Here is a 25,730-nt window from a genome sequence, read left to right on the forward strand (position 1 = left end):
TATTGAAAGAATTGCAGATATATGAGCTCACAAGCTTGTAGATCTGCTATTTTTGAAAAGTGAAAATGTGTGCAAATCTTTGAATATACCGGTATGTATTTTTTAAGAGAACATTTGTAACTCAAATTTTGCTTCTGGGGGGGTCCCTGGAACTAAATATTTTGAGATGGAGGGTCCGTGGCCAAATACATATCATTTTGGGGGTTCTTCACATGAAAAGGTTTGAGCACCACTGACATAGAATTTTTTTTTTCTTTTGTTTTACTTTAAGGATTTGAACTATTCCAAAAATAGCAGATCTACAAGCTCGCAGCGCGGCACTCGGTGCCGCGCTGTGAGCTTGTAGATCTGCTATTTTTCAATAGTTGAAGCACACAATAATTGAAGTGAATCCTTGTACCCAGGGCCCCAGAATTTGGTGTGACACCCTTGGGTGAGATGGACATTCTTTGTGGTGAGTGAATTCATGGAGTATAAAGTCAACAACAGAGTGTTCCAGCAAGCGGCTTTATACAAGCTTACTGGACTGTGAGAGACGTGTGTGTGTGTGTGTGTGTGTGTGTGTGTGTGCGTGTGTGTGTGTGTGTGTGTGTGTGTGTGTGTGTGTGTGTGTGTGTGTGTGTGTGTGTGTGTGTGCGTGCGCGCGCGCGTGCGTACACTTGCATGAACTCATTCACTGCCACTCGCGTCTCAGAAATAGACGTTTTGAGTAGGGATGGGACTATAAGCTTGATATTATCGTTTATCGTGATAAAAAACACTCACGATAATCGTATCGTGGAGATTTAATTTATCGTGATATCGTCCTCCGTCATGCACTGGGATCAATTATTCGTTAATTTTGTTTGCTGAGATGCATATCCGGTACCACTTAAACCCTCTATAATATTGGTAAAAGGTACTTATAATATACTGTACGTACTTGATACAGACTTTTTTCCACTCTCTATTAAATGTCTTTGCCAAAGCGACGTGTTGTGAGCTTGTAGATCGGCTATTTTTTGGCAAATGTTCCGCCCCAGGATAATGGATTATCACGATAATATCGTAAATTGTGATTTATTTTGTCACAATAATCGTGATATGAAATTTTCATATTGTCCCATCCATAGTTTTGAGGGCCATTTTACCTGGTCCTCACAAGAGAAGGGATGTTCTTTTTATGGTCAAATATGATTTGGGGAGTTATAGGCATACAATTAGGCCATTTATCAGGTCGGTTATAGGCTTAGGATTTGAGCTTGTAGATCTGCTATTTTTGAAAGAAATCATGAAGTCTTTGAATATCTTGACCCAATTCTATAAATGTCTCCACTTTCTGAAAAACCTACATTTCTATGTCAGTGGTGTGCAAACGTTTTCATTGTCAAGGACCCTGAATTGTATGTATTTGGCAATGGACCCCCATCTCAAAATAGTTAGTTCCAGGGACCCCCCAGAATCTAAATTTGAGTTACAAATGTTCGCTTGAACAGATTTTCACAACTTTCCAAAAACTAACAGATCTACAAGCTCGCAGCGCGGCACTCTGTGTCTATTCCCACCGAGCTCTGCCAATATTGTCGTGAAGCTGGCAACTTTGAACGCACGTTTGTGTGTGTGTGCGCACGCGTGTGCATGTGTGCACGTGTGTATGTCTATGGATTAGGGAAAACAATATGTAAGCCATGAGCCATGTAGGTGCGCGTGTTTCCTTGCGTGCGTGCGTGCGCGTGCGTGTGTGCGTGCGTGCGTGCGTGCGTGCGTGTGTGCGTGCGTGTGTGTGTGTGCATGCATGTGCGTGTGTGTGTTTATGCATGCATACACATGTATGTGCATGTGTGTTGAATATATATTATTTGTGCAGAATAGAGCATGTGCGTGTTCAAAGCCACCTACCCCTACAGACTGCATACATGAATATTTAATCTAGAGCGCTCTATCAGTGCATATCACCAAGGTTTGTATCTCTCTATCGCTTCCCTCCATTGCATTGCTGTCAGACATAAACCTTGTATTTCCATACTTCAACTTTTTGTTTTCTTTTTTTCTTTTTTGAGAGTTGGTCACACCTAAGCGTGAGTATGTATGAAGGTTTGTTACTATCTATGCCAGGGGTCTTTTTTTTTCAGGCCAAGGACCCCTTAGTTGAGAGAGATGAAGCAGGGACCCCCACAACCTTTTCATGGATTCCATATAGTTTCATGTTTTGACAGCACAATCAACAGTGTATTCACCCCCAAAAGTATTATTATCTCATCATCATCATCTGGCAGGTGAATACCCTTTAAAATTGCTTTATTTGCTTAAAAGTGCTCATAAGTATTATTGTGTTGCTTTATATCAAGAAACATTACGTCAGGAAAGTGCTCTTCTTTTCTAAATGTAATGTCACCAATTAAAAAAAAACACATTTAAAAAAGGCCAATCAATTAGAATGTTTTCACGCAGATTCGTTGATGTATGAAAAGCAAGAAAAGGTCAGCGTGTTGCGTGTGCAGCACACAAGATGCAAATGAACACAGCGCAGTGTAAACAATCGATTAAAAAGGCCGCCCATTGTTTTTGGCCAAATCAATCCAACGTTTGTTCTCGTCGGTGGCCAGTGGTCATCGCCATGGCAACGCCATCCCAGAAGGAAGCAAGAGCTCGTTAGGAGGATGAGAGAGGGATGGAGAGAGAGAGAGAGAGAGAGAGAGAGAGAGACAGAGAGAGAGAGAGAGAAGAGAGATGAGAGACTGAGAGAGAGAGACTGAGAGAGAGAGAGACAGAGAGAGAGAGAGAGAGAGAGAGAGAGAGAGAGAGAGAGAGCCCTTTTCGACTGCAGCTTTAGCACCACACCACATCGCACCACATACAAATATCTACATTTTCCATTACACAAAAGTACCCCTATCGGTAAGAAACAAATTGATCTTTTTAACTGTGATTATAATACAATATAAATTTGCATTACAACTATCCTAATTATAATGCACTAGAATGGATTATAACTGTGATTATAATACACTATAAAGTATTAATGTATTACTATGATAATTATAATACACTAAAATCTTACAATAAATGCGAGAAGTCTCTGTGAGTCTGTTTGTCTGTAAACCGCGTATCTCGAGAACCGTTCGTCCCACCGGCTTCAGATTCGGTACGCGCGTTCTCCGCCCCGGCGCGGCGCGGAGTTCAGTGCCGGGCCTCGACCCGACGCGCGGTTTTCCGAAACCTGACTCATTGTGACATCACATCATAAAAGGCTCGGACATCACGTACGCCACATGAGGCAACAAAAATGCCATGGTTACGTATCGAATGTCATCAGTATGACGTGTTCTGATGTTCATATATGGGCTTAAATGGACACAGGCAAACATATGGCCTGTATCCATATATGACAAACAGGTATAATGGGGTTTGCATTAAAGGGGGAACCGGCACTGTGTCTGCAACACAGTCGGAGGCACAGCCAGATACAGAGATGTCCATAATGGGAATAAACAGACAGATAACTCCATATATGGGCATAAATGGACACAGGCAAACAGATGGTCAAAACGGGTCCTACAGAGATCTCCATATATGGGCATAAAATGGACGTAGACAGACAGATATCTCCATATATGGGCATAAATGGACACAAAAACAGATGGTCAAAACGGATCCTATGACAACAGATATAATGGGGTTTGCATTCGGTCGGCCAAGCTTCTAGTAGATTATAATAGTGGTTATAACACAATAGAATCTATTATCATGTATTACAACTAATATCCTGGTGGTCTAAATGAAACGTCAGTGAGTGATCAGTCATTATGAAGTGTTTGGCCCTGTTTGGCCTAGCTCAGACCTACTCTGGATTGGATACATTTTGGTATCACATTTAGTACCACTTTCACACCGCTCTACCCAGGTCCTTGTAGTGGAAAACCTGGCACAAGTGGGCGGTGTGGTGTGGAGTGGTGTGGTGTTGGGCCAGTGGAAAAGGGGCTTTAGATACAGCAGTGGTTCAACGTTTTTTCATGTCAAGGTCCATTATTACGTGCGCCAGCAGAGCGTGCAAGTACTGCGATCGGTTGGTAAATATGCATGCAGGTGTCCTCTCTTGTTTAAGTCAAAAATAGTGAAAATAGCAGATCTACAAGCTCACAACGTGCCACGATGTGACGCATTGTGAGATTGTAGGTCGGCTATTTCCACTGTCGATGTTCTTTTTTAGGTATAAAGTTGTCAGTCATTTCTTTGTATATTTAGGTTGTGTGTCATATCTACCATGTGCAACTTCAAATCCAACAAGCCAAACAGGAATGTAATTGTCAACGACAAAAACACAATTAAATCGTTAATCGCAATTATTTGTTTGTTGACAATTAATCGTCATGTAAAATGTCATGATCGTGACAGCCCAAGTGGAGGGATGATGAAACAGAGAAAGATACAGACGGGGTATGGGGGGGAGAGAGAGAGAGACATATATTCAGAGAGAGAGAGAGAGAGAGAGAGAGAGAGAGAGAGAGAGAGAGAGAGAGAGAGAGAGAGAGAGAGAGAGAGAGATTTTGTATACGAGTATAAGTAATAAAAAACACAAGAAAACTGACAATAAACGCAGGAAGACTGAGTGATTGTGTGTGCCTGTGTGTGTGTGTGGCTGTGTGTGTGTGTGTGCGTGCGTGTGTGTGTGTGCATGTGCGTGCGTGTGTGTGTGTGTGTGTGTGTGTGTGTGTGTGTGTGTGTGTGCGCAGCTGCGCGCGCGCGTGTGCGTGCGCGCGTGCATCTGCGCATGCATGTGCGTGTGTACGTGTGTTCTGCTGCAGTGTGTGGGTAGTCACTGTGTGTGTGTGTTTGCGTGTATGTTATGCGGCAGGACGTGGGTGGCTAGTGTGTGTGTGTGTGTGTGTGTGTGTGTGTGTGTGTGTGTGTGTGTGTGTGTGTGTGTAGGTCAGCCATGGCGTGGAAACAGCATGATCTCGCCCCCTCAGTGGCTTGCATAACCACCCTGGTGCATGTGTGTGTGTGTGTGTGTGTGTGTGTGTGTGTGTGTGTGTGAAAGCAGGTACACTAATCCGTGTGAAAGAATTATGAGTGGGCTACAGGTACGTGTGTGCATCAGCACGAGTGTGTGTGTGCACGTGTGTGTGTGTGTGTGTGTGTGTGTGTGTTGCGTGCGTGTGTACAGCATCTATGTAGATGTGTGTGGGCTAATTTGACAGCCAACAGATTGCAAAACAGCAGGCCCGCACACTCACACTGACACACTGTTACAGTGACCGCCAAAGAGTGGCGTGTGCGCGCGTGTGTGTGTGGGGGTAAAGACAGTGAGTAGGAATGTAAACAAATATTCAAATTATTGTTTATGAAATCATAGTTGATTATCAAAATGTAATAACAATAATAATTAGTCCCACCAGGAATCCGCGATTCCGCGGTCACGGAATTTATCGCAGAATTCTCGGCCATTCGCGGACTTTTCTGACGTCCGCGGAATAACAGTCGCGAGTGGCAGCAGAGCGGCGGGAGTAGTTATTACTACTATTATAAAACGATTTGTACATGGTCTGGCCAGTGGCCACCTCATACAGAGCCTGGGGGAATAGCTTAGCTTCCCTCCTGCTAGCACTGATGCTGGATGGTCCCACATTCCTGACAGAAACTGTGTCCTGAACTATAGTTCCTCTCTATGCCGCTATGGTCCTGGCAATAACAATGCTAATGCAGAGGAGAATAAATAAATATTACCCCCATACTAGGTAGTAGGTAGGCTATATATCCTCTAAAATGTGGTTACTATGGGCATGGTTTGGATGACAATATAGTCTTTGCAACAGAAGGTAATTATTAAAAACAATAACAATTAAAAAAGAATAGATTTAATATTAGATTTTTATTCTCAAAAATGATTATTCCAATATTCGATTATTCTAACCACTAATTACAATTAATTGTAGCTATTTCATGAAGGGTTTTACTTGATTATGTAGATGTACGTCCGTCACGTCATGTCACACTTTTGCCCTACTCTTATTTCCGCCACCGTTGCCCCGATCCATGCCAAACTTTGCACACACACACTCCTTGGCTGCCAAACCACAACCTCCACCCCTCATGTCTTACATGGCCCTCTTCTAGCGCCACCATGTGGCCGATTCTTGCAAAACACATTTTTGGACACTGCTCCTACACATTTTGCCCTAAAATCACATAAAGCGGTACACAGTATCTCTAAAGTCATGTCATCAACATGGATCTGTACCATTTCCAATATTCCCTCCTGATTGGCTACCATTGCCTTCTAAAAAAAATAATATATATATATATTTTTTTTTTTTTTTTTTTTTTTTTGCTATTTTCAAAAGATTTGTATGCATTTGAACCTTTGAAATGGGATATACTGCATGATGAACACTTTTACTTTTGGTACTTTAAAGTACATTTTGATGCCAATCGAATTCTGGACGTTTACTTGTATTTCTACATTGCAGTATTGATACTTTTACTTAAGTAAGAAATGTAAGTACTTTTTCCACCACTGCGAGAAAGAGGAAGAGCAGCTTTAGAGAGAGAGAGAGAGAGAGAGAGAGAGAGAGAGAGAGAGAGAGGGGGGGATTTAGGGCTTTACCATATACAGTCAGAGATGTGATTCTCCGACAGACAAGCGTGGCTTTCTGTAATCTATCAAATCCTCAGTGTTGGTTTAACCCCGACGGCGCAAACAGGGACCCGTCGGGGTCCGTATTTACTCTGTCGGGGTTTAAACCGTCACCGTGCACTTTGAACGAAGCGACTCCAAAAAGTGTGACGGATTGCATCTGTGCGCGTGATTTTGTGTGTGTGTGTGTGTGTGTGTGTGTGTGTGTGTGTGTGTGTGTGTGTGTGTGTGTGTGTGTGTGTGTGGAGGGGAAGGGGGGGGGGGGGCATCTACAGGTGCGGGGGGGATTCTCTAGGCATGTCGGTGAAGAAAATGGAGGGGGGGAGTGTGGAGAGAGAGAGAGAGGAGGGGGGCGAGCGAGCGAGCGAATGAAGAAGATCCTCAGAGATGATGGGAGTGATATGAGGCTTCTATTTTTGTACACGCCGCACTCGCACGCACGCACGCACGCATGCACCCTAGTTGGGATCCCTTGTCAAAAGCCTAATGAGAGACATGTTTAGGGAGCTATTTGCATAGGCACGTTGAGCGTGCGCGCACACACACGCACACACACGCGCACGTGCGCATGTCTAGGGAGCCCTTGTCGCACGCTAATCATTCACACACTTAAGTAATCCCACTAGGATACACTCACACATGCACGCACGCGCGCACGCACACACACACACACACACACACACACACACACACACACACACACACACACACACACACACACACACACACACGACACACACACACACACACACACACACACACACACACACACACACACACACACACATACACACACACTACACAACAGTCATAAACACATACCGGTAACCACATTATCTAACATTGTCATGGAGTCAGAACTGAAGATCTACAAGTTCAGAAGGGCCACATCTTTGATCTTGTCGATCTGCTATTTTACGAAAATCCACAAAATAGCGATGCCAGTTTGAAAGTACGGTTAAAGCTAGGGACGCACGATCATAAGAGTATCGGACCATGTTGGCCTTACAATGAAATATCGGCAGTGAACCGACATCAAAATAACATTGTTATTATTGTAATGTTGTTGCTTTTAGCCAATCTTTTATTTATAGTGATGTTTGAACGTTAAGCTGAAAAGGCCTTTTGTGGCGTTGAAGGCTGCAGATTCAGTCGGTTGCTTTCATGGGTACGTTTTCAAAAAGCGGTTTCTCAGCGCTCCGATGCTTGACTGTGTGTGTATGTAGGTATGTCTGTATGCAATGTTTGCAACAATTTACAATGTAGGCATTTAGCAGATGCTTTTAATCCAAAGCGACTTACAAAGCAGGTAATGCAACAAGGCAGGTATCCATCCATCCATCCATCTTTAACCGCTTATCCGGAATCGGATCGCGGGGGGTAACAGTTCCAACTGAGACTTCCATTTCGGCCGCTTGCACCCGCAACCTTATACAACAATATAATAAGCAGGGTTTAATATGTCATATGACATCAACAACAATACAACAAATGCATAGGAATATCAATCTAGAAAAACAATAAAATAGGTAGACCACGTACCTAATCAGTAGAAGAAAATACAACCTAAAAATGCTATCTAGCTTCATGTGTGGTCATTACAATAGTGCTATGGGTTTAGGTGGAGTCTGAAGTCGTGACCGGCGCTGATTCTGACCTCACATGGGCAGAACTCTCTAATACAAGGTTCTGGTATATGTATACAGAAACCCACCCATGATGCATTGCACAGGTACTCATTCTTTTGAATTCACTTAGAGTACAGACACGCACGCACGCACGCACGCACGCACGCACGCACGCACGCACGCACGCACGCACGCACGCACGCACGCACGCACGCACGCACGCACACACACACACCCCTAGGGAAGCCTTGGCCTAGCCTTTCTTTTGAATCCAGGCACATACACTGCTTCTCTTCGCCTCGGCACTTCAGCAACCTTTTCTTTTCCTTTGAACTCAAGTGTGTGCGCGCGCAGCGTGCCGCGCTTGTAGATCTGTGATTTTGGTGAGCTCGCGGGTCGGCTGTTTTCCGTTGATATTTAGTCGACAAAAAGTACCGAAGCTAAAACATTTCAGATGACTACGATATGAGTAAAAAAGAAATGTGTATTCAAAAGACTATGACTAAAACTAGTCCAAAACTAGTCCATTTCTCAATTCCTATACTACTTGTGGGGATATTAAGGCCCTCACTTGTTTAGTAACACACACACACACACACACACACACACACACACACACACACACACACACACACACACACACACACACACACACACACACACACACACACACACACACACACACACACACAGACCCGCGCGCACACACACACGCACACAATGCGATTGTTCCTCCCTAAGACCTACTTTGAGTACAAAGGGGCGTGTGGGACAATGAACTCAGGCTGCCTTCACCTCACTGAATACACACTTCTCTTTACACCAAGGCACTTCCTTATTCTCTCTCTCTCTCCAGGGGCGTCACAAGGGGGGGGGGGGGGGGGGGGGGGGCTAGTGGGACTGAGTTACTAGGGCCCAAGGTGGAGGTGCCTTCGTTGTTTTATGCTTTAACTAAATGAAAAATAGCAGATCTACAAGCTCGTAGATCTGCAATTTTTCGTGAAAGTCGTGAAAATGTGTGCAAATCTTTGTATATATGTAATTTTTTTAAGCGAACATTTGTAACTCAAATGTTGCTTCTTGGGGGGGACCCCGGAACTATATTTTGAGATAGGGGTCCGTGGCCAAATACATATCATTTTGGGGGTCCTTCACATGAAAAGGTTTGAGTACCACTGATATAGAAACAAAAAACCTATGGAGGATTTGAAATAATCAAAGACTAGCACAAATGTTCACGATTTAAAAAAATAGCAGATCTACAAGCTCGCAGTGCGGCACTCGGTGCCGCGCTGCAAGCTTGTATATCTGCTATTTTTCAATAGTTAAAGCATAAAATAATGAAGGCCGAGCTTGTATATCTGCTATTTTTTTCACTCTCTCTCTCATCCGAGCCACCTTTGATTGATGCCAGCGACTGACATAAACGCCACATGCATGACCACACAAACATACCATGGTCATTTGTTTCTGTGTATTCGGTGCGAATTAGGCATGTTTGTTTCTTTACCACAATGTGAGAAATGCAGTTTAAAAATGTAGTTTAGATAGCAGCGTGTTGTTTAGACAGATGATGGGTTCATTGTTTACGCGTCCCATCCCATAGTTTCAGTGCACAAGTTGTTATTGATGGTAAAAGATTTGGACCGATGCTATATCGTTCTTGGTTTGCCTGCATGTGATCCTGGTTTGCTGAAGCCCTGCCTACAGTGTATTGTCACTGTCTGGCAAAACCTCTTAACTCCATTTTTGGGGTTTTAGATTTTTTTTCATAAATCAGGGCTATTGAACACCCTTTACATCTGAGTGTTGGTTAAAATAATATTGAACCAATGGAAAGTAGTAAGAAGTGCTTGGGACAAAACCTCCTAACTCCACACTTTCTGCCAAACCAGCTAACTCCACCCGATTGGCCCTCTCTTTTTTTCATAAATATGTGCTATTGAACACCCTTTACGTCTGTGTGTTGGTTAAAATAACATTGAACCAATGAAACGTAGTAAAAAGCCCTTCGGTCAAAACCTCCTAACTCCACTTGAGCTCATTTTCCCGAAAATTTACATTTTGGAGTTAGGAGGTTTCGGCCCGACAGCAGAGATATGCTGTCTCTCTGCATTTCTTCTGTGTTTGTTTGTTTACCCTGCTTATGGCTGGATAAAGAGTGACTTCCAAATGTCTAAAGTATAAATTGTAAATCTAAACCTCTCTCTTTCTTCCTTATCTCCCTCTCCCTCTCCCTCTCTCTATCCCTCTAGCCCGGTTGTTCTCAACCTGTGGGTCGGGACCCCGAGGGGGGTCCCCACATTATTTTCGGGGGTCCCCACTCCCCAGATGATTAATTTAATGTATGTTGCACATTACGTTAATCAATCATGTTTTCTCACTCAACAGTAAACAAACCAACATAAAGTTTAAGTGTATAGAGGGTATCTGCACATTTCTAAAGTGACAATTTAAAGACATTCTAATACCTCCAAAATGACAAATTAAACATTGGCCAAATTGTCAAATATTAGCGGCAGAAATTGTGAAAATAGTCGATTTTCACAATAGAACCGTGTTGTACAAAATGTAGCCTTTTCTCTATCAGGGCCCACTTGAAAAAAGCTCGAAAGCAATCACAGCATGTGAACAACGTGTCCCTATTTAATCGGCATCACTGCTGATTTTCAAGTACAGTGGAGTTGTAGCCCTGTGACCTTGTGGTCATAGCAGTGTTGATTGCGTTGACTAAAGCCATGACAAAAATGATTTGTTTAGATAAATGGTGCATTTATATAGCGCTTTTATCCAAAGCGCTTTACAATGTGCATTACATTCACCCATTCACACACACATTCATACACCGGTGGCGGTGGAAACCATGCAAGGCACCAACCAGCTCACCGGGAGCAACTTGGGGTTCAGTGTCTTGCCCAAGGACACTTCGACATGTAGACAGGAGAAGCTGGGATTTGAACCGCCAACCCATGGATCATTGGCCAACCCACTCTACCTATACAGCCGCCCCATCTTATATTTACAATTTAGTAAGAGCCGCATCCCACTTCCAAGCCCATTCACGCCCACTTTGCATTGACTTCAACTCAACTTCAACTCAACGGTAGGGAGAAGAACGTACGGGGTAGGGAGAAGAACGTACGGAAAAATACCGCCCATAACTCTGCCGTCCGCTCATTCGCTAATTGCTAGGATCAGGGGCGTCACTTGGGTATGGCAGGGGTATGCAGCTATATACCATACCCTGGGTCCAGGGGGTCCAGGGGGGAAGATAAAAGTTAGTTCTAAATATAAATCCATGAATGTCTCTTTGTCTATCTGTATAAATCCATGAATGTCTCTTTGTCTATCTGTTGTAAAAATCTAAAAATATTAACAAGGTATATAAATCCATGAATGTCTCTTTGTCTATCTGTTGTAAAAATATTAACAAGGTATTAGCATTATATTATAGGTAGGCCTATATATAATTATATATTATATGGAGAGCTACTTCTTCTTAAAATAAATGTATCATGCCTGTAAATTATTAACAAGGTATTAGAATTAAGATAAAAGTTAGTTCTAAAACATGACTGGTGTCTTGCACGCGCGCACCAGTCATGTTGCCATACCTTAGCTTTTTCTGAACTGACGCCACTGGCTAGGATCCCGCACTTCCACAGAGTCCCACAACAAGAAGAGCATCAACACCTATTTTTTTCTCCAGTGACAATGACGACAGCACAAAAAGGTACTGGCAATTTCTTTCTGTACAAAAAGCACACGCGCTGCTGCTGTCTCTGTGTGCATGCATGTCCCCACTGTCCCACTAATCTGCTCTCCAAAATATACACCTACTTGAGTAAAAAGCACAAAAGTAATGCTATTCGCTACCACCCTACGGCCGTATCTGCTCTCTAAAATGTACTCGAGTAAAAGCACAACAACGAGGCGAGGGTGGGTAGACAGGAGCGGCGCGTTAGCGCCGCGACTTTCTAGTTGATTGACATTTTTGATTGAAGACTTTATTCGAATTTTGCATAGGAAAAGGTACAATTTCATGGTCAAATATGTATATATGCAAATTAAACATGCGATTAATTTCGATTCACTAATTACAAAGCCTCTAATTTATTGGCTTTTTATTTTTTATTTGTCCCAGCCCTATAGAGCATCGCAACGGAAGTGGTGTACTGGTGCCACTTAACATCTCCCATTCATTTTCCCCATAGTCTTTTACAAAAATATTTATAACAATTATGTTAAGCCTAGAACAAAGCCATCCAGGATGGCAGTGAATCATGAACATGAGACCTTTGTTTCTATGAAAAGAACACTTTGAAAATCGCTAAACAAAGGGTAGTTATTAAATGTAGTATATCAAATAATGTAATATTAAAATATGTTTTCACATAGGATCAAAGGGTGCATGTTCATGATTCACTGCCATCCTGGATGGCTTGGTTCGAGGCTTAACATAATTGTTATAAATATTTTTGTAAATGTCTATGGGGAAAATGAATGGGAGATTTTAAGTGGCACCAGTAAACCACTTCCACTGCGATGCTCTATATAGGCCTATAATATCGTTAGAGTCTGTGTTTTGCAGATTATTATTTGGGGGGGGGACCACTTGCAATACCCTCACTGCCCACCAGTGGGCCCCGACCCACATGTTGAGAACCTCTCTCTCTCTGGCTCTCTCTCTCTCTCTCTGCCAGTCGTTTTATTGTCTCTCGCTCATTGTTTACGGTGACATGTGAGCGGTTTCCCTGTTGCGTGCACAGTCGTTGTGTTACACGGTCCTCTGTGCCCAGAGGATGTGGTTTGTCTTTCACAAACACCAGTTTCTTTTCTCGGCAAAGGCCCACACTCTGCGTGGGTGTGTGTGTGCGCGTGCGTGCGTGCGTGTATGGGTGTGTATACTGTATGTGACGGAGCAACGTTTATGCGTTTGCATGTTTTCTGCCAGTGGTGTAAACTGTAGTCAAATATTTTATTGAGGCCTAAGCAGTGTTGATTTTGTCGACTAAAACTATGGCGAAAAATGTTTGTCGACTGCATTTTTTTCACTGACGAAAACTAAATAAAAACTAAGCTGCGATGACTAAAACTAAGACTAAATGTATTGACAATTCCGTCAACAAAATAAAAACTAGACTAAAACGTTAGGGAGGGACTGGTGGAGAAGAGAGTCATTTTATGTTTGGTTGCTCTCAGGTGTTGCGTGCTGAAAATAGCAGATCTACGAGCCGATCGGCTATTTTCAGCACGCAATCAAGTGTAAAATACGTCATTACGATGCCATCAAGGCCTGCCAAAATACATTTCAGTTGACTAAATCAACTGTAGAGTCAGTCGCCTAAAATCTTATGACATTTAGTCGACTAAAATTAGACTAAAACTAAAACTTTTCAGGTGACTAAACTATGACTAAAACTAAGTGACATTTTCTTCAAAAGACTATGACTAAAACTAAATCAAAATGTGCTGACAAAAATAACACTGGGCCTAAGTAAAGGTATCAATACCGCATTGTAGAAATACTGGTGGGGTTGGCAAAAGGGCCTTTCTGGGTGGACTTTGCATGTTCTCCCCGTGTCACCTAGGGTAAAAATGTCCCTCACAAAAACATGCAGTAATCCTGGTCTCTATACCGCCTCCCCCTGGCCAGCCGGGCTGCCTGAAGAGTGCTCACTTCTGGCCTGTTTATGGGAGAAGTGATAACTACCTCCTTCTCTGGCCTCCTGAAAGGTGAGTTTTCACCTGTCTATGGGAGAAGTGATAACTAACTCCTTCTCAGGCCTCCTGAAAGGTGAGTTTTCACCTGTCTTTGGGAGAAGTGATAACTACCTCCTTCTCTGGCCTCCTGAAAGGTGAGTTTTCGGGGGCAGTTTTGAAGGATGCCAGCGAGCTACATGTTTTTGTGCACACGTGTATGGGTGTATGTATATGTGAAGGAACAAAGCGTATGCTTTTGCATGTGTTTTCCACGCATGTGTCTTAATGTAGAACTCCTATGTCCAAAGGTGTTACTTTTAAAGATTCAAAAGTAGCAGATCTACAAGCTCAACACTTGTCGACTTGCCGAAAAGATGTGTCTGTCCGACAGCCAGGACATGTGTATGTGTGTCCGTTTGTGTGTGCGTGTGTCCGTCCGTGTGTGTGTGTGTGTGTGTGTGTGTGTGTGTGTGTGTGTGTGTGTGTGTGTGTGTGTGTTTGTTTTTGCTACTTCGTGGGGACAAGCGTCTGACAACACACTCACCTACAGAGGACCCAAAACGGTGTGGGGACCAAAAACCGCGTCCCCACACCGTTTATCGTTTAAATCGAGAGTAAGCATTGCTGACATGCCTGTTGAGCTCCACACGGTTTTTTAGAAAAGTCCCCACAAAGATAGAAAAACATGAAAAGAGTGTTTAAGGAGTGTTTAATGAATCTCCTCTACCTCCCCCTATTGACCAAACCAATGCAACTGCAGAACAGTGTGTTTGCGCCGCTTTCACACTCCTATAGCCAATCATATGGCGTGCTGCCTATCACGTGCCACTTGAGCCAATCTACGTGCAGCAGTCAGCAGTACATTTCCACATACAAGGAAGTAGTCTACATGGAGCTGGAGGAAGGCAGGAGAATAATGTCTACACATGAGGTAATCTTTCAAACGATTTTGTATATTTGTTTGTAACACAGTGATGTAAATCTGATGCATATCGTGGCGGGACGCATTAACGCAAACCTCCTGGCATGCAACACAGCGAGCATAGCTGATGGATGGGAGCATTGCGAGGCAGAGAGCAGAGGCACACATGGGTATGGTACCATACCATGATTACAGGGGAAAATAATAAAATGTAAAATAAACTCATCGTGCATGTAGCTAATAGTTTGGCAACATGACTGGTGTGTTGCATGCGTGCCATCACGTGCAAGACCAGACAACAGTCATGTTGCCATACCTTAGCTTTTGCTGAACTGACGCACTGGTGGACGGATGATGAGCCGTCAAAAAATAAACTGAATAAATAAATGAACTGATGCCACTGGCAGTCTGTTATTTCACTGTGGAAGTCTTTGTCCCGTATTTGAAGGTTGGGGTATAAATATGAATGACGGGATGATTTAATTGAGAATTGACAGCGATTCCACTCTGCTCTGAGAAAAGTGCTGCTGCATCCCATTGCTGGGAGGGGCGCTGCGCTGTTTGTAAGCAGCCCATTGGCTACAGTGTTGCTAAGACACAGTCTCCGCCAATCCAATCCCATGGGCTGTAGGTTCAGTCTTGTGCCTGCGCAAGACGAAGTGACGAGACGAAGTGCATGCAAGTGAGCATACTACAGTGCTCGGCTCAGAACATTGTTTAATGTCTTAAAAAAACGTGTTACAAAAGATTGTGTACAAACAGATTAGACATGAATCCATGATAGGTGATAGCCTAAACAACAAGGTGAAAAAGCAGGCAAGCAAGCAGAAAATAAGCCATGGATTGTATTCCTGAGAGTCTTGTCTGCCTGGGGGGGGGGGGGGGGGGGGGTGTTGGGCGGCTTTTGGCACAGCTGAAGTTGATAACGCTGATTAGCTCGAGACAGTGTAGTGGGGGATGGGCAGTAAGCAGCTGGGTGGCTTGTGTGGAGAAGATCACTCGCACTATAACTGGGGTGCCGTTTGTTTTGCCATGTCCAGCATGCTTTGTAATTAGCATGAATTTGGGGTTGAATAAATGGAGTCTGGAGTCAAGGATAGGATGATTGATGTTTGATAGTTAGGCCAGGGGTCTTCAACAGGGGGTCCGCGACCCCTAGGGGGTCCGCGGAGGTACTGCAGGGGGTCCGTGAAATTATTGCTTAAAAAAAAAAAAAAAAAAAATGTTTTTCTTTTTTTTTTTACATTTATGTTAAAAAATAAATCATGATTCTATCCATTTTGACTAGCTTTGATACATGATTACTATGCAATTGACGTATTGCTGATATTATTGGTTCTCAGTTAATAAGTAGTATGACAATACTACTAATTAGTACAACAATTAAATTACATTCTAGTGGAATTAAGGAGATTGACTCCATTGTTGCCTCCACTTATCATCTGCAGGTAGAGTTGACTAGACTAGCTCACAGCGTGGCACCGAGTGCCGCGCTGCAAGCTTGTAGATCTGCTATTTTTGGAAAAGTCGTGAAAATGTGTGCAAATCTTTGAATATATGTGTTTTCAAAGCAAACGTTTGTAACTGAAAATTTGCTTCTGGGTGGTCCCTGGAACTACATATTTTGAGATGGGGGTCCGTGGCCAAATAAATATCAGTTTGGGGGTCCTTGACATGAAAAGGTTAGAGAACCACTGACATGGTAGTCTCTCAAGAACCGACTAACTGAGCTCCAGTTGAAGTGAAAAGGACCTTTTCTTTGACGATGGCTGGCCAGTTTGCTGACATAGAAACATAGGTTTTTCAAAAAACCTTAGAAGGATTCAAAAGACACTTATAGAATCGGGTCAAAAATCAAATTTTCACGATTTTTTAAAAATGGCAGATCTACAAGCCAAGCTTGTAGATCTGCTATTTTTGACAAAGTCGTGAAAATATGTGCAAATCTTTGAATATATGTATTTTCAAAGCGAACGTTTGTAACTCAAATTTTGCTTCTGGGTGGTCCCTGGAACTACATATTTTGAGATGGGGGTCCGTGGCCAAATGAATATCAGTTTGGGGGTCCTTGACATTTAACCCATTTAGACCTGAACACAATCAATATGACTCAATATTTTATGCTTTAAATATAAAAAAATAGCAGGTCTACAAGCTCACAGCTGAAAAATCTTGACATTTTTAATTTTAATTCTATAAGTGTCTTTTGAATCCTTCTAAGTTTAAAAAAATCTATGTCAGCAATCTGGCCAGCCATCATCAAAGAAAAGGTCCACTTCAACTGGAGCTCAGTTAGTCGGTTCTTGAGAGACTACTATGTCAGTGGTTGTCTAACCTTTAAAGGAGTAGTTCACCCCAAAAATGACTTATGTTCTATCAATTGCACATCCGGCGAAGCCTTAAATTCATGGAGATTTAATTTTTTATAGCATTCCTAAGCCAGAAGTGTTTCCTAGAGGAGTCATCAAATTATTGGCATAGGAATGTGAGAAAAGAAAAATAAATCTCCATGAATTCAGAGCTTCATTGGGTGTGTAATGATATGTTTTTAACTAAATAAGCATAGGACCAGGGTAGCCTGATTTCAGACTCAGCTCACGCTTTAGTCTGAAACTGTGCTCTATTCTAAGCGATTTACAGGGAGGGACTTTTTTGCGAGCGTGCGCGCGAGTGATCGCGATGCACGGTGATCGAGACGCACGGTGGACGCGACGCACGGTCGCGTCCACCGTGCGTCGCGTCCGAGTGCCGCGCTGCGAGCTTGTAGATCTGCTATTTTTGAAAAAGTCTTGAAAATGTGTGCAAATCTTTCACTGTGCCAGTGACAGAACTGCAACCATAAACATGTAATAAACATAAACAGCTTGGTGAACTCAGCGTGTGTGTGCGTGTGCCTTCCTCAGCCTGCCTGTGTGTGAACTTCGTTTGAATCGTTTCAACTGCTGCGCGGATTGGATATTCGTTAGACCCACCCCCACCCCCCGCGCTCATTGGAGCAGCCGAAAATAAAAAGTGATTCCTGTACTCAGCTCCAGACCAGAGAAAGAGTCTCTGGTCTCTGAGCGTGGGGCGGGGTCTATGGTCTGGAAGCAGGCTAGGACCAGGGCAGGAATTTCAAAGGAGTCCATGAAGGCCATGGCCGTCGTTCAGTGGCCCTTCAGTTTGGCCATCTGCCCCTCCAAAAAATGACATGACCTGAGGCCACAGTGGCCTCAATGCCCCCAGCAGCTGACTGTACTACTCCCCTCTGTCTCTGTCTTCTCATGTCAGTGTCTCTTTCTTGTCATGCAGACACCAGTGTCTTTTGTTGAGTCGTCATTTTTAAACCAATCTAGTAACTTTGATTTGTGCATGGATCAGATTGTAAATACCAATTTATTTATTTCACACCAGATAGATCCTTAACCCTTAAATTAAACGAATTGTTTTATTAATTATTCTAAAATCTTGTTTTATTCGATGGCCTTCCTGCCCTGGCATTTGGCCTTTGTGCCCTCAAAGTGGCCTTGCCCCTAAAATGACGAAATTCCAGGCCTGGTTGTTGATGATAACAATAATATATAAAATGTAATTTGGCAGGCCTTGATGCCGTCTTAATGAGTGATTTCACCCTTGCTGAAAATAGCAGATCTATACCGCATCACAACATGTTGTGAGGTTGTAGATCGGCTATTTACATCATGAAACCAAGTGTACAATGACTTATTTATAGTGGATATACTGGCCCACTAGTCCCTTCCAATTATTTTAGTCTAGTTTGTATTCATCAGAGCTTGTTTTCATTCAATTTCAATTTAGTTTTTGTCAGTGTAAAAAGGTAGTCGCTGAACATGTTTCGTCTTGTCTTTGAAAACAACACTGGAGCATTTTGGTCCTTGACATGTGAGTTGGAGTAGGTGTACAGTATGTGCAGAGGAAGATTCAGCCTAGATGTATAAAATACATTCACACTTAGAGGGACCTGTTTTTTTGTTTGTTTGTTTTTTTCCCCCTTCTTTATGCCTCTTAACTCTGGTCTTACTCCTTTCCTCTGCAGCCTAATGGCTCTTCCGGCATTGATCTGCTGCAGCCACTCAGAGAAGCCAGAAACACAAGGTAGGATTAACACACTTAGCTTAATCTGATACATGTCTAAATTATTATTAGTTAGTGAATTCAGCCTGTAGAGCAAGGGTCTTCAACAGGGGGTCCGGGACCCCGAGGGGGTCCTCAGAGTTACTACAGGGGGTCCTCCAAATCTTTGTGTGATAGAAAGAAAAGAAAAAGAAAATCTCCTTTATAGACAGATTCTTAACCAGATTTGGAGAACTTTGGCCAAAAATAGCAGATCTACAAGCTCACAATGCCTCGCGCTGCGAGGCGTTGTGAGCTTGTAGATCGGCTATTTTCGGCAAAGAGGTTTGGTGTAGAGGGGAGAAGTATTGACAGTTCAAGTGGTTAAAAAACACAAATTGACATGAATCCAAAATACCCTAATGTATTGTGCTGGCAAACAATATGGAATCTATGATAAGGTTGTGGGCTTCATCTCTCTCAACTAAGGGGTCCTTGCCCTGACAACTTTGAAGACCCCTGCTGTAGAGGCTTTGCTGTTGTTTCTTTAGGTGAGACTATGTAATGAAACTCTTGTCACAGTGTTAGGGTACAGTTGAAAGGTTTATCTCCAGTATGGGTAAGCTGGTGTGTGTTCAGATTACTTAAATGACTGACTCTTGTCACAGTGTTTACAATGGAATGGTTTTGCTCCAGTGTGGACATGCTGGTGTCTCTTTAGATCAGATGACGTAGTGAAACTCTTGTCACAAAGTATACACTTGAAAGGTTTTTCTCCAGTGTGGAGATGCTGGTGTGCTTTCAGACTACTGGACGCATTGAAACACATCTGTTGGGCTTCACCAGCTCCTCCAAAGTCTTGCTGCGTGTGAGATCATCTGCAGGGTTACTTGCTGAATCCACATATTGCTGGTGTCTTCATTTTGTCTGCATTTCACTCATACAATCCAGAAGTGTTCTTTTGTATTGAGATTTCTGCCACCTGTTTTTTTGTGTCCTGCCTCCCTACAGCAACAAGGTGAAATTCAGATCTGAGGAGGAGTTGCGGCAGCTTGCAGAATACATTGCCGATGCCTCTGATGAGTCGCTTGGAAACACCAAATCTAGAACCGCCAAAAGCAGAAAGACCAAGTAGGATTTGCACACTTACAGTAGCTTAATCTGATACATGTCATTATTATGTTCTTTTGTAATGACTTTTCTGCCACCTGTGTGTCTTGCCTCTATCTACAGAGACGGGGTTAAATCCATGCCTGTGAAGGAGTTGCAGCAGCTTGCAAAAGACATTCCCCAGGTCTCTTTGCAGCCTAATGCCTCGGATCAGTCGCTCGGAGAGTCCAAATCTAGGAACACCAAAAGCAGAAAGACCAAGTAGGATTTTCACACTTACAGTAGCTTAATCTGATACATGTCATTATTATAAACCGGACACCTCACTCAAGCACTACAGAAGTGTTCTTTTGTAATGAGTTCTCTGCCACCTGTGTGTCTTGCCTCTATCTACAGAGATGGGGTTACATCCATGCCTGTGAAGGAGTTGCAGCAGCTTGCAAAAGACATTCCCCGGGTCTCTTTGCAGCCTAATGCCTCGGATCAGTCGCTCGGAGAGTCCAAATCTAGGAACACCAAAAGCAGAAAGACCAAGTAGGATTTTCACACTTACAGTAGCTTAATCTGATACATGTCATTATTATAAACCGGACACCTCACTCAAGCACTACAGAAGTGTTCTTTTGTAATGAGTTCTCTGCCACCTGTGTGTCTTGCCTCTATCTACAGAGATGGGGTTACATCCATGCCTGTGAAGGAGTTGCAGCAGCTTGCAAAAGACATTCCCCGGGTCTCTTTGCAGCCTAATGCCTCGGATCAGTCGCTCGGAGAGTCCAAATCTAGGAACACCAAAAGCAGAAAGACCAAGTAGGATTTTCACACTTACAGTAGCTTAATCTGATACATGTCATTATTATAAACCGGACACCTCACTCAAGCACTACAGAAGTGTTCTTTTGTAATGAGTTATCTGCCACCTGTGTGTCTTGCCTCTATCTACAGAGATGGGGTTACATCCATGCCTGTGAAGGAGTTGCAGCAGCTTGCAAAAGACATTCCCCGGGTCTCTTTGCAGCCTAATGCCTCGGATCAGTCGCTCGGAGAGTCCAAATCTAGGAACACCAAAAGCAGGAAGACCAAGTAGGATTTTCACACTTACAGTAGCTTAATCTGATACATGTCATTATTATAAACCGGACACCTCACTCAAGCACTACAGAAGTGTTCTTTTGTAATGAGTTATCTGCCACCTGTGTGTCCTGCCTACAGCAACAAGGAGAATTCCATGCCTGTGGACGAGTTGCGGCAGCTTGCACAAGACATTGGCCAGGTCCCTGGAGAACAACTCTTTCAAGTGGTAGCACTTATCCAGTCTGACCCATCCCGTGGCTCCGCACACGAAGAGGATGAGGTTGATCTCCTTACACTCCAGCCCTTCACACTGCAGATGTTGAAGAACAAATGTATCTCCATCCTCCACAAAAAAGGTACTGTGTGTCCTGTTTGTGTTGTGTTGAGAGTAGGTCTAGCCTCAGTGAGTGACCTATGAAGGAAATGTGAGCTGTGTGCAACAGTGCATGGCGCGCTCTGCTGGACAAAGTATTTCATTGCACTTCCAAATGCAGTCCACAGACTCCACACAGCTCCAAGGCACTGCAGCCAGTTTTATTAATTTATTTTTATATCGGCGGGAAATTTCACCGATACCGATATGCCCAAATAAGGTCATATCGGCGGCCGATAATCGGTTCCCGATATATTGGTCTCTCGCTACTGGTGGTGAGTTTCCTGTCAGCATGAGTACTGGCTTTTTCAGGCAAAAATATTTATTCTTTACCTTTACCACCAGTCTCTGCACCACACTCATGTTATCTAATACCAGTAACATTGGGCATTTGTGAGATTTACCATTAGATATCTACCATTCCGCCTCTAGTGTCTACAACTGGGATGGTGTATATCCCTATGGGGCTTTTAAGCCGTGACATAATTTTGTAGGCAGAGGAGAATCTGCCCCCAGAGCATTTTCTGTCCCTCGCTATTTCAAAAAACAACGACTAAAGAATAACGACTAAAGTATAATTCTAACACTTTCCTTTCAACAACAAAGAGAAGAAAAATGTGTAAATAGTAAAAATAGTAAAAAGATTCACGGAAACTGGGGGCAGAAATTCTCCTCTGCCTACAAAATGATGTCATACTTAACAGCCCCATACTAATCTTTGCTCTCGTCCTCGTTTCCCCTCTAGAGCATTCGAACAGCAAGTCGTCCCTCAACGTCCTGGATGCTGCTGCTGACAGACTCCGACACCTCCACTTGCCCGCCTACAATAGTCTCTTCACCCTGCCCTCCACCTCTTCGGCCCCCAGGCCTGTGCCCTTCTCCCGTGACAACCTGTCACGGCGCAATAGACCTCCTCCTGACCTCTACAACTGTGGCAACTCCTGTACTCCCGACGAAGGTAACAGGGATTGTGTGTGGCGACAAATGTTGATACTGTTCAAAATTGAAGCAGATCTGCAAGCTCAAAACCTGTTTGATCTGCTGTTTTAGGTACTTTATGTAACAGTAGTAATTGTGACTGAGCCCAAGTCATTGGGGCAAAACTAACTGTTTAGGAGAAGAGAAAACAAGCTCGCCGCGCTGCGAGCTTGTAGATCTGCTATTTTTGAAAAATCGTGAAAATTTGAATTTTGACCCGATTCTATAAGTGTCTTTTGAATCCTTCTAAGATTTTCTGAAAAAACCTATGTTTCTATGTCAGCAATCTGACCAGCCATCGTCAAAGAAAAGGTCCTTTTCACTTGAATGGAGCTCAGTTAGTCTGTTCTTGAGAGACTACTATGTCAGTGGTTCTCAAACCTTTTCATGTGAAGGACCCCCAAAATTATATGTATTTGGCCACGGACCCCCATTTCAAAATATTTAGTTCCAGGGACCACCCAGAAGCAAAATTTGAGTTACAAACGTTCGCTTTGAAAATACATATATTCAAAGATTTGAACACATTTTCACAACTTTTTCAAAAATAGCAGATCTACAAGCTCGCAGCTGCTGTGAGCTTGTATATCTGCTATTTTTCACTGGTTAAAGCATTCTAGAATTATTGATTCAATAATTCTAGGCCTAAATGGGTTAAAGAGAAATACTATGTAAAAGATCGTATTGCCACAATGAACCAATATATCCATGCATCGTTGAGTCAACCATGTATCGTTGTACGTATCATATCGCTGTTAAAATGTATTGTTACACCTCTATTATTAGTAGTAGCCTTATGTAAGTTGGTGAATCCTCTTTAGTTTGCAAGGTTTTATATACTTGGCAACTAAAATAACCGAGATTGTCTTGTTTGTCCTGTACAGGTCCAGGCTTCAACTCACTGCCCCAAGATTTATCTGATGACGACAGCGATCGGTCTTCCTTTTCAGACTTAGACGACAAAACATACTCCCCCTCTGCCGATAAGAATGCATATTGCAGTGATTCGTCTGAGGAAGTGAAAGCAGGGAGTGAATTTGAGGACTTCAGCGAGGGACAAGTGGAACTTTGTGATGATGTGGCAGCAGAGAGAGATGTCCAACTAAGGAGAAACAGACAAGACTCAGAAGACATCACATACTCCCCCTCTGCCGATAAGAATGCATATTGCAGTGATTCGTCTGAGGAAGTGAAAGCAGGGAGTGAATTTGAGGAGACCAGCGGGGGACGGGTGGAACTTCGTGATGATGTGGCAGCAGAGATAGATGTCCAACTAAGGAGAGACAAACAGGATGTGACAGACACACACACACTCTCTAAGACCACACACACTAAGACCCAAAATGTCTTGAGAACCTCTGTGATAATTCCTGCCGTCACAAGAAAAGCAGACGGATCTCGTAAATACAGTAAACAACAGTTCTGTTTGTATTGTGAGTTGCCATTCTTAAAGATGGCAAGGCATTTGGAGAACGTTCATCCCAAGGAGATCGAGGTTGCAAAAGCATTCAGTTTCCCAAAGAATTCTAAAGAAAGGCGAATGCATTTAGATAAGCTCCGCAACAGAGGCAACTATGCCCACAATGTTGAAGTTTTAGAAACAGGCTCTGGGACACTGGTACCAAGCAAGCAGCCAAAAAAAGATATGTCAGGGCAAGATGTCCTGCATTGCGTCCACTGCCAAGGTTGCTTCACAAAATGGTCACTGTGGAGACACATGAAGAAGTGCAAATTCAACCCACAAGTCGTTAATCCAAAACCTGGAAAAACAAGAGTCCAGGCCTTGTGTGCATTAGCCGAACCCATCCCCCATGGAGTGTCCAAAGGTGTTTGGAATGTCTTGAGTAAATTGAAAAGGGATCGCATCGCAGATGCAGTCGAAAAAGACTGGTGCATTATGGAGTTAGCAAAGTCCCTCTACAAGAGGCACGGATCCAACGCTGCGAAACATGACTACATCCGGAGTAAGTTAAGAGAGCTGGGGCGACTTGTCCTTTATGGAAGTGAGATCACGCCACTGAAGAGTATCAGAGATTACATCCAGCCAAAGAACTATGAGCTTACAGTGGAGGCAGTGAAATATGTCGGACGAACACATACAAGAAAAGAGAGAGCTGACAGTCTTCCAATGAAACTTGGATACAGCCTCAAGAAACTTGCGATTCTTCTGGAGGGTCGTGCTCTCATCAGCGGAGACAAACAGTTGGCTGAAGAAGCACTTAACTTCCAAAGGATCTACGACGCAAGATGGGCTGAGGATGTAACAAATGAATGTCGGAAGACCCTGTCTCAAGCCAAGTGGAATGCCCCACTGCTTCTTCCTCTGACTGAAGACGTCGCAAAATTGCACAAGTACTTACAGAAAGAGCAGCAGCAATACCTTGAGGATCTCAAGTCTACAGTGTCTATGGAGAACTGGAGGAAACTGTCCAGGGTCACTCAAGTTCAGGTTATGCTTTTCAACCGTCGCAGACAAGGCGAGATGAACCAGATTAAGCTACAAGACTTCTTGTCGAGAGACAAATCGTCCAACCACGAAGACATCAACTATGCTCTCTCTGACCTCGAGAAAAGGCTGTGCACACACTTTGCGAGAATCGAAATTGAGGGAAAGTGTGAAAACAAGGTACCCGTTCTATTAACTCCGCTAATGCTGGAATCAGTGGTCTGTCTCTGTGAATACAGAAATGAATGTGGTGTCCTTGAGGACAACCCCTATCTATTCGCCATACCCACCAGTATGTCATTCTTTCGCACCAGTGATATTCTCAGAGAGTACACCAAACTGTGTGACCTCAAGAATCCCCTAGCAATTACAGGAACCAAACTGAGGAAACAACTAGCAACCCTTTCAACGGTTCTGAATCTAAGAGATACGGAGCGGGGGCAGCTAGCAGATTTTATGGGACATAGCATCCGAGTTCACGACAAGTTTTATAGGCTTCCGGAGAGCACCCTGCAGCTCGCCAGGGTGAGCAAAGTGCTCCTGGCCATGGAGAAGGGACGAATGGGAGAATTCCAAGGCAAGAACCTGGATGAAATTCACATCGATCCAGATGGTGGGTGTTTCATGCATTGTTATACTTTAGCTATTGAAATTTAACAGATGCGCAAGCTCGTAGTGCAGCACCGAGTGCCATTGTGCCATGCTACAAGCTTATATATATATATATGCATTTTTTAGAAAAATCTTGAAAATGTGCCTTTAATCCTTAGAAGTGTGTGAGGACGACGCGTTTGAGGACGGGTGTGGGGACGGCACGTGTGATGACAACA

The 25,730-nt window shown here is 43.4% G+C and overlaps 2 protein-coding genes across 2 annotated transcripts in view; one reads left to right on the top strand and one right to left on the bottom strand.

Annotated features, from left to right (window-relative positions):
• The window catches only part of LOC308298147 (diacylglycerol kinase delta), a gene marked incomplete at its 3' end in the record, with an annotated part of 221,054 nt that overhangs the window by 141,227 nt on the left and 54,097 nt on the right, over positions 1-25,730 (bottom strand). The gene's annotated exons all lie outside the window — the stretch shown is intronic.
• On the top strand, positions 20,172-25,061 carry LOC308298629 (uncharacterized protein; the record flags this gene model as incomplete). Its single annotated transcript, XM_080742272.1, has 8 exons — positions 20,172-20,293; positions 20,429-20,566; positions 20,702-20,839; positions 20,975-21,112; positions 21,242-21,459; positions 22,222-22,434; positions 23,339-25,005; positions 25,050-25,061. The coding sequence occupies 8 exons, from the start codon at positions 20,172-20,174 to the stop codon at positions 25,059-25,061; spliced, it is 2,646 nt and encodes an 881-aa protein (XP_080598398.1).

The sequence above is a fragment of the Nannobrachium achirus genome, assembly GCF_963921795.1.
Source record: "Nannobrachium achirus genome assembly, chromosome: 14".
In the NCBI taxonomy this organism is placed as follows: Eukaryota; Metazoa; Chordata; class Actinopteri; order Myctophiformes; family Myctophidae; genus Nannobrachium; species Nannobrachium achirus.